The sequence below is a fragment of the Lactuca virosa genome, chromosome 7 (genome assembly GCF_052849685.1).
Source record: "Lactuca virosa cultivar CGN04683 chromosome 7, Lactuca_virosa_CGN04683_v6, whole genome shotgun sequence".
Lineage (NCBI taxonomy): Eukaryota > Viridiplantae > Streptophyta > Magnoliopsida > Asterales > Asteraceae > Lactuca > Lactuca virosa.
Genome location: NC_136432.1, coordinates 121,850,454 through 121,863,887, shown reverse-complemented (window position 1 = coordinate 121,863,887; position 13,434 = coordinate 121,850,454). Strand labels below are relative to the sequence as shown.

Genomic DNA, 13,434 nt, shown 5'->3' with positions numbered 1-13,434 from the left:
GGCTCATATACTCCTAAGCAAAGGGCCACTGTGACTTGGGAGCAGTTCTCTAAGTTTTTCGCTCAAGGTATGTCCACATTGTGAAGAGTGAGAGACTAAACCATGAGTACTTGGATCTGAGACAGGGGACTGAATTAGTAACGGATATCACCAAGATGTTTACCGAGAGGGCTCTTTTCTGCCCCGATTTTGCTGCTTCTAAGCAAGCTCAGATGACCCGGTACTTGAGCCTGCTCAAGACGGATATCCGACAGTTTTTGTCCACACAGCGGTATGGTTCACTTGTGGATCTACAGGAGGCCACAAGGACGTGGGTGATCGACATGGAGCTCTAGTATAGGGAGATAAGGCAGGCCCTATCCATTCGCAACCTACATCAAAGGGGTTCAGACCCGCTAATTCGAGATCTAGGGGCCAGAAGGGTCGCACTTGTGGCAAGTACGATAAGGTTCACGAGGGTAGTTGTCGATCATCTGCTTAATGCCACAAATATGGCAAGGAGGGGAACTTTGCGAGGGATTGTCTCTAGCCGGACCTAGTACTGAGCGCCAGGATTTGTTACTATTGTGATCAGGTTGCCCATGTGAAGGTCAACTATCTGTTGCTTGTCGCCAAGACGGCGCAGGCTCCAACGCCAGCCACTGTGAGGATCCCGATGGATGCCAGGGATGGGCGGAGCCCTCGAGGGATCGATGTCATGTTTTCCATCTCACTGTAGAGGAAGCCAGGGCGACGCCAAATGTCGTTACTGCTATGTTTCTATTTATATTATGCCGAGTTATTTTAGGATATGCTTATGTTTATGATTCTTTTAAGTACCTCCTTAGTGAACTCTTTGCCTGCTCTTGTGCTTGTTGACTCAGGTGCGAGTTGGTCTTTTGTGTCTCAGACATTCAGTAGGGGATTTCATATGCCTCTTGGGGAGTTAAGGTGTCCGTTACGGGTTTCTATCACCAACAAAAATGGGATTTTTGCATCGAGGATTTTTCAGGGTTGTGTTTTGGAGATTTTTGTGGTGCCATATCTGATTGATCTGATCCCTATTCCTATGGGGACGTTTGCGTGATAGTAGGGATGGATTGATATAGCAGATTTGGGGCTATGATTGATTTTGAGGGCCAGCGGGTGGTGGTCAGAACCCCAAGTGGGGAGGACTGGTTATCTATGGAGAGAGATCCAGGATTGGGTCAGCTTTTTGTTCTGCTGCTATGGCTCGATAGTATATTCAGCATGGTTGTATGGTTACCTCCCCTATGTAGTTGATACTCGGATTGGGACACAGGCTTCGGTTTCTGATGTGATGGTCGTTAGAGAGTGTGCTGATGTGTTTCCGAAAGAGTTACCCGGTGTGCCTCCCGAGAGGCAGGTTGAGTTTAGGATTTATTTAGTTCCCGATAGGGATCCTATTGCCAAAGCACCATATCGATTGGCATCGCCTAAGATGCAAGAGCTAGTCTCTCAGCTTCAGGAGCTTTTAGTCAAGCAGTTCATCAGACTGAGCAGTTCACCATGGGGAGCATCGATTTTGTTCGGCAAGAAAAAGGATGGTTCATACCGGATGTGCATTCTTTACCGGGAGTTAAACCGTTGACGGTGAAGAACCGTTAACCTCTTACATGGATTGATGACCTCTTTCACCACTTGCAGGATGCGTATTGGTTCTCCAAGATCGATTTGAGGTCAGGGTACCATAAAATTAGGGTTAGAGAGGACGCCATTTGGGCTCCCCAATGCACCTGCATCCTTTATGGATTTGATGAATCAGGTATGCAGGCCGATGCTCGATCGATTCGTTATCATTTTCATTGATGATATCTTGGTATATTCCAAGACCAGGGAGCAGCATGAGGAGCACCTCCGAGAGCTTCTCGGGGTTTTGAGGAGGGAACAACTATATGCCAAGTTCTCAAAGTGTGAGTTTTCGGTTCTTGGGGCATCTCGTTAACTAGAACTAGATTTTGGTCAATCCGACCAAGATTAAGTACGTGATGCAGTGGGAGGTCCCAAAGTCTCCTTCTGAGATCGGAATTTTCTGCTGATTAGCAGGGTATTATCAGAGGTTTATTTAGGACTTCTCCAAGATTGCAGTAACCCTCACTCTTCTGATGAGGAAGGGCGTGGATTTCCGTTGGGGGCCTAAACAACAGGCTGCATTTGAGACACTGAGGTGAAAGTTGTGTGAGGCAACAGTGTTGACCCTCCCTAAGGGTGTTGAGGATTTTGTGATATTTTGTGACGTATCCATCACTGAATTGGGGGCGGTGCTTATGCAGTGAGTGAGAGTTATTGCTTATGCTTATCGATAGCTAAAGTCGCATGAGGTTAGTTATCCGACTCATGATTTGGAGTTGGGAGCAGTGGTGTTTGCTCTCAAGATTTGGCGGCATTACTTATGTGGGGTCTGGTGTACTATTTGCATAGATCACAAGAGTTTGAGATATCTCATGGATCAGTCGAATTTTAATATGAGACAACGTAGGTGCTTTGACGTGGTTAAGGATTATAACTGCGAGATTATGTATCACCCTGGGAAAGCGAATGTGGTCGCTGACGCCTTGAGTCACAAGACGACTAGCTCTGCTATTGAGAGTCTATGTATGAGGATATCAATTGATTATCTACTTCTTGATCTGATTAGGGAGGCTCAGGCCAAGGTTATCAAGAAGGAAAATTGGAAACTGGAAAGACTTAGGGGTGAGGTTCACAGGTTCGCTATTGATAGTCATAGGTTATTGACCCTGTATGGTCGGGTTTGAATGCCAGATTATGGTGTGGTCTGGCATACTATACTGGTGGAGGCAGAGAATTCCATATTTTTGATACACCCTAGAGCCACCAAGATATATCGGGATTTGAGGCTTAGTTATTGGTGGTTGTGCATGAAGAGAGAGATAGCCTAGTATGTTGAGAGGTCCTTGACCTGTCGGATGGTCAAGGCCGAGCACCAGAGGCCGCATGTCAAGTTGCAGCCATTGGAGGTTTCCAAGTGGAAATAGGAACATATCACTATGGATTTCATCACCAAGTTACCTTGTAAGGCTAAGGGATTCGACGCAATATGGGTTATCGTGGACCGTCTGACCATGAGCACTCACTTTCTAGCCATTTGAGATGGTTCTTCGACCAAGAAATTGGTCGATTTGTAGGTGCGCAATATGGTTGCTCGGCATGGTATTCTATTATGCATTGTATCTAATCAATATGTTCGGTTCACATCTCATTTTTGGCAGAAGTTCCACAAGGAACTGGATACGAGGTTGCATCTTAGCACTACTTATCATCCGCAGACCGACTGTTAGATTGAGTAGACCATTTAGATACTTGAGGACATGTTGAGAGCCTGTTTCATAGACTTCGGTGGTAGTTGGGACTCCTAAATTCCCTTAGCTAAGTTTTCTTACAAGAATAGCTATCATTCCAGCATTGGTGCACCACCTTTCGAGCTCCTCTATGGGAGGAAATGTCGCACCCCAGTGTATTGGGGAGAGGTTGTTCATTGGGTCATGAGAATGACTGAGGTAATCATTCAGACAACAAAGCTCATCCATCAGATCAAACAAAGACTTCAGATAGCTCAAAGTCGGAAGAAGAGTTATGCCGATAAGAGGCGATCTAATTTGGAGTTCCAGGTCGGAGATATGGTTTTACTGAAGGTATCACCCTGGAAGGGTGTAATATGCTTCAGGAAGAGGGAAAACTTGGGGCCCCGATATATTGGGCCATTTTGGGTGATTTCCAGTGTTGGCAAGGTAGCGTATATATTGGATTTGCCTGAAGAGCTCAGCCAGATCCACCACACTTTCCACGTTTTGCAGCTTCGAAAGTGTGTGGATGATGATTCAGCTGTTGTTCCCTTAGAGGATATTCAGTTTGATAATCGTCTGAATTATATTGAGAGACCGGTGGCGATCCTTGACTGGAAGACGAAAGCCTTGTTGAACAAGGTTGTGGGATTAGTAAAGGTGAAGTGGCAGCACCAAAAGGGGTCTGAATGGATGTGGGAGCTCGATGACGAGATGAGGGAGTATTACCTAAAGTTATTTGCAGCAACGGAATTTGTGGATGAAGTCTGATTCAAGCTGGGGAGAATTGTAACACTCGATTCAAGGTACTTTTCATTTTGTCCCTTGGTGTGTAAATGTTTAGATTTGGTCCCTTGGGGACAATTTTGACATTTTTGGTAAACTTGGAGTATGCTAGGCGTACTTCTCGTACGCTGGGGGTACACACTCAGGGGGGAAACCCTAAAATTTAGGGTTTGTACCCTATTTAAACAACATTATGACACATGATCCTCTCATTTCTCAACCTCCATTACCCTTTGAGCCCCATTTTGAAACCCTAGCCTTTCTTGAAGAGATTTGACCTTCTTGTGTGTTTTTAGTGTATGTTGGTGAGATTGAGGAAGAAGAGCTTGGAAGAAGGAGCCTTGATCAAAGCATAGCCTGTAGATCCAAATTTCTCATATGATTTCCAGCTTCATTGAGGTATGTAACATGGAACTTGCTCCTTGTATGCTTAGATCTAGTCTTTAGGAGGTTTTGGTCCCTTTTTGGTCCTATGATGAGATCTAGTGGGTTTCTTCCACTACAGAAGTTAGGAGTTGCTTCTCTTCATGTATGTGAGGTCCCTAGTCCATAAAGTTAGCATCTTGATGGTTGTGCATCAACCATGCATGTGTTTAGATCCTTTTGGTGAAAGTAGAGTGCTAAAAGTTAGGTTTGGGTTCTTTTGAACCATGCAAAGGCTCGAAGTTCATGAAGTTATGGATTAAGATGTTTCACAAGACTAGGTCTGAAATTTAAACGTTTGGTTGGAAGTATTAAGCACTTATTGGAAAAATGCTTAATGGGTGCGTACGATGGGCGTACGTAAGCGTACATTCAGCGTACGCTACTGAGTCCCTGATCATGCATGCCTCTTAGTACGATTGGTGTATCCAGCTTGTACGCAGCGTGTAGTGGCCAAAGAAGGAGTACGCAGGGGGTAAGTCTGAGTACGTCGGGAATACTCAGCAGTTGTTGACTTTTGTTGACTTTTGCGGTTTGGGCCGTATTTGGACTATAAGGATTTTTGTGCCTTATTGGGCGACCAGTATTTCTGACTTTGGAACTTCTTGGATTTGGGCCCATAGTGGGCTTGGGGTATCATTTAGGAATTTGGGCCATATTGGGCTTTTAGAGCCAATGGGTTCGGCCTCCGTTGTTGGGCTAAGTAAGGAAATGGTGAAATGATCTTTCAACTTGGAAGTTGGACAACTGACAAAGATTTCTACTTATGATTTATGGCCCAATTATTAATTAGGGTTTTATTTGATTGATTAGCGCGGGATTCACCAGATCAAAAGTCCAAGCATTTACTTGATTTTCAGCAGTTTGAGGTGAGTATTCCTCACTGTACTTATGGGTGGAAGGCACCAAGGCCGGCCCATTGTATTAGATATCCTGATTTTTGGTATGTTGTTGTGCAGAGATATGTGGTTATTGATTATGTGATTAGACTAGTAGATCTGTACGACTACCTGTGTTTGTTGTTTATTGATAGGTAATGTTTATATTAATATGTTATGGTTTACTGGGTTAGGGCGGACCAGATGGTACTGAAGGCCAAGATACCCGGGGTGGTCTGGATACACTGAAGGCCTACAATGCGGCCCAGACAACGGTCCAGATAGATTGAAGACCCGCTGTGACGGTCCAGTCATGTTGATGGCTCTGTATGCATGTTGTTGTTTGTTATGTTATGTGGTGGTACTTTGGGGGAACTCATTAAGAATTGGCTTATACTTTTAGTTATTGTTTTAAGTAATTTAGAGGACCGTGGCAAGGCAAATGCATGATCGTGCACATCCTTCAGTTTTTATGTTATTTTGGATTTTGGATGCTCTGATTACCGGATTGCAGTTTTGAAACAATGGTTTTCTAAACTTTATGGTTTTGGATAGTTGTTTTTAAAAAGTTAAAATGTGTTATGATTTTTTGGAAGTTACACAAATAAGAGAGAGAGAGAGAGAGAGAGAGAGAGAGAGAGAGAGAGAGAGAGAGAGAGAGAGAGAGAGAGAGAGAGAGAGAGAGAGAGAGAGAGAGAGAGAGAGAGAGAGAGAGAGAGAGAGAGAGAGAGAGAGAGAGAGAGAGAGAGAGAGAGATTGTTGTCAAAGTTATTCTCCCAACACACACATGCTTTTGTGTGCTATCATTGATTATGAAGCATCTAAGGACGGGCTTGACTTGTCTAACCTATCACATTATGGTGTTGCTTTATTCTTCTCTTATTTTTGAAGAAAAAAAACGTAAAGGAAAAGTTGAAATGGTATTCACGAGCATGGGTTCTGTCAAAAGAAAAACATCTTAAGCTACCCTCTTAAATAGGGGTATTTCGGTCATTATCGTGAAAAAGTCAACACATCAATTCCATCAGCCTCCTACAAACCCTCGACCCTTCCATGATGAAACTCCCCAAGTCTTTGATTCTACTGCTCCTCTTCTCTCTCTTAATAGTATCAAATTTATCTTTTCAATCCCACGAGCTTCTCCTCGACGATGAACAATTTGGTCTAGAAGTCGGTCGTTCACCTGATATCGATGTCACGATATCATCACCTCAAGTAATACCTCCTCCTTTTTCCCCTCCATAACCTGCTAGGAAGAGATCGGCAAATTCAGAATCTGGCTCTAGAGTTCAGTTCGCTCTTGAAAACGCTTTCAAGGATTCTGATGAGTTCTCCGCCGTCGACATTTTATTGCTTAACTTAAGACTTCTGCTCATGGCAGACAGATTCTTACAAAGCTTCGGTTCTCAAGGCACGATCTTTCTGCAACAGAGAAGGAGAAGTTTAAACATCTAATGGAAGGTGATAACTTCTACAGAATTAGGTTACCATTTAATGTATTACATCCTTCTGGGAAAGAGTAAGTCATTTCCTCAGTGAAGGCAAGATATATCTCAAAGGGTAGCTTGGATGAACATATTATACACATGGAAGGTATTAACATTCTGGATGTGTATTTATTATTATGAATTAGTAATTCAATGACAAGAAGCAAGAAAGTAGCTGTCATGCTTTTTTTGGCACAAGAAACGAATCGAGTTGGTAGATTTTTTTTGGTTATGTTGATATGTAGTCTCATGAGTTATGATAAAAAAACAAGGTTGTTGTAATGTTCAAAAGACGAAAAATGGTTGTTTATTTTTTTATTTTGTGTTAGTGAAATTGTGAAAGAATAGGGAAAGATGGGATGCAAGGAGAAGTATGTCACATGCATGAATATTAAGGGAAGTTTGGTCAGTAGACTAAAAGTCTTGAGGACTTGAGAAGAAGTCAACATAGTGCTATAAGACTGCATTATATTAAATGAGTACTTCATGTGGGTCCTACTCAAATCAAAAGAATTCAAAAAAAAAAGAATGTAAAAAAAAGAAGTTTTTTTTCAACTTTGTGGGTTGCATGTGTAGAATAAAGATAAAATCAAAGAAAAGTTTGATAGGAAGAAAGTTTGGAAAAGGTGTAACAAAGAAAGGACAAACATTAAAAGTGGCAGAGATTGTACAAGTCTTTCAAGAAGGAATTGTTCAGTGTTTCTCTCTTTTTTCTAGTACCAAAAATTTACTATAGGGGTATTTTGGTCTATTTTCTAAAATGCTTTGACGAATTCAATACAACAAGACATATCATCACAGCCACAATAGCACAAATATGCTATCTCGTATGTGCATAGCTGTCTTCATAATCACATGGAAGTTTACTTGATATTTTGTTACAAATTGATGAAGTTAGACATTATTATATCTTTATCTCAAATAAAGATATGGTAATGTACTAAAGCTGATTCAAGTCATGGATATCCAAAAGACTTTGGTTTTAAAAAAAAATATCCTTTTTTTAAAGTCTTAGTTTCTTTTTAGTTCAACTGTTTTATATTTTCATTGATAAATTTATTTCTTTTCCTTTAAGTAAATAAAGTTTTTTTTATAGTTTTTATTTTTTTAAACTCCTTCTAGATGATTTTATTGTGATTTGTTTAAATTTTGTCTTTTGTAATTATTTCATTTTTCTAGTTATGGTTATAAATATACAGATACAAAAACAAGTTTTTACAAGTCTTCTAGGCAATGATTTTCATGTATGAAGGGAAGAAAGCACCGAGACAACGAAATGGAGTTAAACTTTCACTTATAAGGACATATTCAACGATGTGTCTGATGTTCAAATATCTATGATCATTAAAACTTATATACCCCCTAAAGTGTCTAATCGTCATATCTTTATTGTGTGTTCAAGGTTCTTTTATTTCAGGCACTGATCTACAGTTGAACAAGTGATAACATGGTTGCCAAATCACATGATGGTTCTGTTTTCTTAGAATTGATAGGTTCTCATGGGTCTTCTTGACAATCTACCTAATGTTTCAATACACATTTGGTTCAAGATTTGCAATTTCATTGCACCATGTTAGAACTATTTAACAATGAACTATGTGTTCTAAGATGTCATGTTTTATGAGCCAAAACTGAAGTTACTGATGAACCACAAGCTTAGGGGAGCATTCAAGTTGGACAACGGCAAATGAGTTAACAACTGACAAGCAGGTAGAAATGGTTTTTTTAAACTAACATATATGTTCATCTGGTTTGGTCTCTTGTGATAATATCATTGTACCTCTCGTGATTTAAAGGTGGCATTTCGTATGCCAATTATGTAACTATTGACAATTCTTGTCCCTAGAAGCATGTTGTTGTATGTGCCTAAATCTCTCTAGGTATCTCATCAGCAAGACCATATTTTGAGATGATATTAAGCCACCCACACATGCTGATTGTCTACCATCGTCTAAACTTTCTAAGTAAGATTACTTTGTACAAATAAAAAAATTATAAAAAAATGTTTGGGTGTTTATTTTTATTTAATTGTCTCTTACCGAACTCTTGTCCATGGGAGCATGCTTGTCGTATGCATCAAGTCTCATGTTCTGCAGAAACACCGAGCAAAACCCAATAGCTTACCTTGATTGCATTGTCATCAGTGTAAGAGATACTTGTCTGGTCCATAAATGACAAATGTATATTTATGTCTTTAACCTCCAAGACTGAGGTACGACATTGTACCATTACGAATTGACGATGAATCTTTGATTCTAGACTACAACTAACTCTATGATGCAAGGATTAAACCATTTATATTGATGGGCTATCACTGTCAATCATTCACGCTGATTTCACCTCAGCGTGATTCAGACATCCTATTTCTCTCTCACAATGCTTCTAATATAGAACTTGATAATTCACTATGCAATACCATACGTTGATAAACTTTCGAAATTATGTGTCGATTGTTAGACTATGTACCGTAGTTTACCACACGTACCGACCCATTCTTTCCCTTAATTTCTTCTTTAAATTTTTAAGATTCAATGTCAAATCGTAAGTACTAATGAGAACTTGAAAAATCTATGCTGATAGGTATATCATGTATTTTGATGTATTACACGCACCTAGCCACTCTCGCCCTTTATTCTTTTTTTAAGGAAGTAAATGATTCAGTGTTTAAAACCATACGTTGATGAGACTTTGCAATTTTGTGTAAATGATCACTATTTCAATAACACAATATTATGATACACCTATCTTATCCTCTAACTATATTTGATGTTTTCTTTTTATTTTCGGTTAGTTGTTGTCTTCTTAGAAAAAATCAAAAAGATGGTAGTACTTATTGATGTTGTCTAAAAGGGGAGAAAAGTCTAGGTTTGCTACATTGTTACTTGATCATTCCTTGAATAATAGACACTCTTGAAAGAAGAATATTATAAATCTGAGGGGGGCTGAATCTAAGGGGAGCAGTAATCAGCATATTACTTCACTTGTATTTATGTATTAGATCATTCTTCATTAGTTTAGTTTTGACATCATCAAATAGGGAGAGATTGTTGGATCACTCAATTGTATAGATTTAATGATTTAAAATATATACACTATAATTATAGTTAGTGAATCTAAAGATATGATGATGGAAGTTTATATGTCGAAGATCGAAGAACATCACCTGCTTACTGAAAGACCCTGAAGATTCAATCAACACCAAAAGCATGAGGACACCATCTACTGAAGACTGATCAGTGTGTCTAGACGTTTATGGTTATACATTAATGATACACTGATTAGGTGATATGTTGAACAATCATACACTAAAGCAAACTTTCAAGCTGAAGCTGAAACTGATCTCCAGAAGCTGAAGTTGAAGCTGATCTCCAGACGCTGATGTGGATGCGCTGATCAGTGTGACCCTCTGAAGCTGATGATCTGATCAACTTCTGATGTGTTGGTGCTGATATTTGAATCTGCAGAAAAACTGATTTGATACATTCCTTATATACTAGATTAGTTTATATGTAGATTAGATAGAATCTCTTGATTGTAGGGATTCACTATATTAGATTAGTATATATTCATTTATTAGGGTAAAACCCTAATTTAGGTTTTTGTAATAGTCTTTTGGATCGTCTTTGTGACAAACCGTTTTTTTGGTGAAAAAAACATTTTCTTGGTGAAAAGATATTTGTGATAATTCTATGTTCTTCTTAGTTTCATATACAAGTTGTAGAGTTTGGAACTTTCATTTTATAAAGCTTAAAGCCTTAAGATAATGTAGCTATAGATACTATGCCTAATTGTAAGCTATGATATTATACCTAAGAGATTTGATCCCTGATAATCTAGGAAGAGATAATACCTAGATGTTATAATGGCCAAATCCCTTGGACAACGTAGTACCTAGAGGTTATGATGGTCAGATATAGGGATATGCACCGTACTTAGTTGTCACTCTTCCTAAATATCCTTTTTTCAAATAACTATAATTAGGGTATATATTTGAATACTTATATTTACAAAATAATTATGAGATCAAAATATATAATTATCGAATATAAGATAAAAAGATTTATATCGTGGTAGTTAGAGGAAATCCCTCGGAAGGATTAAAAGATAAAATATAAAAGATAAAATATAAAGGATAAATACCTAAGGTCAATGCGTTACTGAGCTGTTATATTCATCCAAAGGTCTTGATTAAATTCAGCATTCCTCGTTACCTATAATCATTAATCTTATGAGAGCTAGGAAGACATGTATAGATCTATACGGGGTCTGACAACCCCACCTGCGATTGCTAGCTACAATCCTGGAAGGATAACTTTCTTATTATTCACTATTCGATGTCCAATGAAGCATCGCAGTGGGGCAAAATTATTAGTCAAATAACGTCGATTTTTTGGGCTCATGATAATACACTAGATTACCTTAGAGATCAGACTACCATTAGGGACACCTTAGAGTGGTAGATAATATATGTTAGTGTCATTAGATAAACTACAGAGATAGTAAATTAGGATTAATTGATATATCATAATACGATAATAAGATAGGATCGTTAAATATCCTACAATGATAGTAAATTAGGATTAATGAATATATCCTAATAAGATAATGGGTAAATGTCACTATAACCTTATAAACTAACATGAATTGGTTTAAAAGGTCCCTCATCTAAATTTTTTGCAGTATAAGTGTATGAACTTGATTATTACCGGCCAATTTGGGTAGTTTAACCTTTTTTATCCGGTTTATGTTCCACATATGGTCTAATTATGCCATATACTATCCAATTTCGCCTACGTGTTCATTGACTTTTAACAGCTACTGTAGCTATCTGATTATGTATGTGAAGGTTGTGTTTCAAACTAAATAAAAGTCATAGTGACACCAGCAGTAGTGGGTTGTACTCTCAGCATCACGAATAATACCCTTACCAGCAACATACGACGTACGACATACGACCAACACATTTCATTATTGAAGAACTTCTAATAAGTTGTTCATCATTCCTTAGAAGGAATCTAATAAAAGGAACAAAAATATGGAACTTTCCATCAAGTTAAGCCATTTTGAAATTCTCAGTCAATCTATTGATCCCTATTCCTTCATTGACCGTATGAAATGGGTTCTTTAACCTCTTCCATTTAGCCTCTTCTCTTGTGTACATCACTAATCTTGTCACTTTGTTAAACAAGCTAGAACCAAGAGGATCCAGAAGATAACAATTTATCCCTGCATCATTTTCCTTTAAAAATCAAGAAACACCAGCTATAGTGATACATGTCCCTACAATTGTAACAAAAGCATGTAATTTGCCTCTTGTCTCATCCCATATCTCAGACCTGATTCCTTTATAATGAGTTGAGCTTTGTAGTTTGCAGGTTTCTTAAATTGATCTGTGAAGAAGACATTTTAGAAGCCCTAAAATTGATAGATAAGAACGATTTAACCTCTTCAATTTTTCTTGAAATGTAACCCATTGGTTTCACGATGTTTAAAGACGACGACTCTTCCTAGAACCCCTGAATTTCCTCAGCTCCGTCACAACCTAAATCTGGAAATTTGGAAAAATATTGGGTTTGAAGACGACATATCGTGATGTCGAACACGTGTCTGATCTTTGTTCGTTGCTTCAAATTTGCAACTGATGGTTCTTATACCTCTTCCCTTCAACCTCTTCTCTTGTGTGCATCACTCCTCTTGTAAGAGTTACCATGTTGTGCTTTAAATCATATTTCAAATCCAATGTAGGTGAACGATGATGATGATCGGTGGTAGGCGAACGATGGTGGAGATCTAGTAATAAGAGATGGTTGTTGGTGGAGTTTGAATTCAACAGACATGTGTTGATGAACATCTAAATCGTGAATAAATCCATATGATGTAATCAGATGAGAATGTGATATAGCACAAATATTTCTTGAATCAATGAGATGGATAAATCGATGTATTGAATAGGTAAGTTGTGATTCAGAGGAAAAGAAAAAAAAATTACATATAAAGGAGAAATTAGGATGGGGACAATTGAATGGTTATTTGGCATTGAAGGTGAAGGTGCCTTAAATTTTATATACGTGGCATCTTATTTGGCATAGTAACAAGTTAAAACAGGTCTTAGGTCCTTAATAAACAGGTTAATATGAATTTATGCCCTTTAAATGCAAGAAAAAATCATAAGGGACCATTTAAAACAAAACCTGATAGTCGGACGGTTTTGTGTCATACCTTGTGTTATTTTCTTATATATATATATATATATATATATATATATATATATATATATATATATATATATATATATATATGCCTCGACCCAATCTCCACACATTCGCACCGTGTGACGTTTCCACCGCCGGCTAGGTGTGTAACATAGTGTCGGGCCCTTCCATTTCTAACTAGAAGTACCTCAGGATAATAAACCACAAAACCGTATGCACAAAGCTTAGTGAGTTCCCGAAAATACCACATGACATACTAATCAGTGGGCCCAAACTTGGGGTATATTCCAACCCAACATACTATCATGGGCCCGATCCTGAGGTATGTTTCACCTAAACATGCAAT

The 13,434-nt window shown here is 38.6% G+C and overlaps 1 protein-coding gene and 1 pseudogene across 1 annotated transcript; both read left to right on the top strand.

Annotated features, from left to right (window-relative positions):
* Window positions 1-3,509: 3,509 nt before the first annotated feature.
* LOC145127098 (uncharacterized) lies at window positions 3,510-4,073 on the top strand. Its single transcript, XM_079062351.1, has 2 exons — window positions 3,510-3,629; window positions 3,750-4,073. Exons 1-2 carry the CDS (start codon window positions 3,510-3,512, stop codon window positions 4,071-4,073), a joined length of 444 nt encoding a protein of 147 aa, XP_078918477.1.
* Window positions 4,074-6,436: 2,363 nt separating this feature from the next.
* LOC145126246 (uncharacterized) lies at window positions 6,437-7,241 on the top strand (annotated as a pseudogene).
* Window positions 7,242-13,434: the final 6,193 nt, after the last annotated feature.

What these genes read in the sequence shown, in the direction of transcription:
- LOC145127098 (XM_079062351.1), top strand. Translation starts at nt 3,510, where the DNA reads ATGACTGAGGTAATCATTCAGACAACAAAGCTCATCCATCAGATCAAA. An exon ending in GATCTAATTTGGAGTTCCAG is followed by an intron (nt 3,630 to 3,749) that starts GTCGGAGATATG and finishes AGTGTTGGCAAG; the next exon opens with GTAGCGTATATATTGGATTT.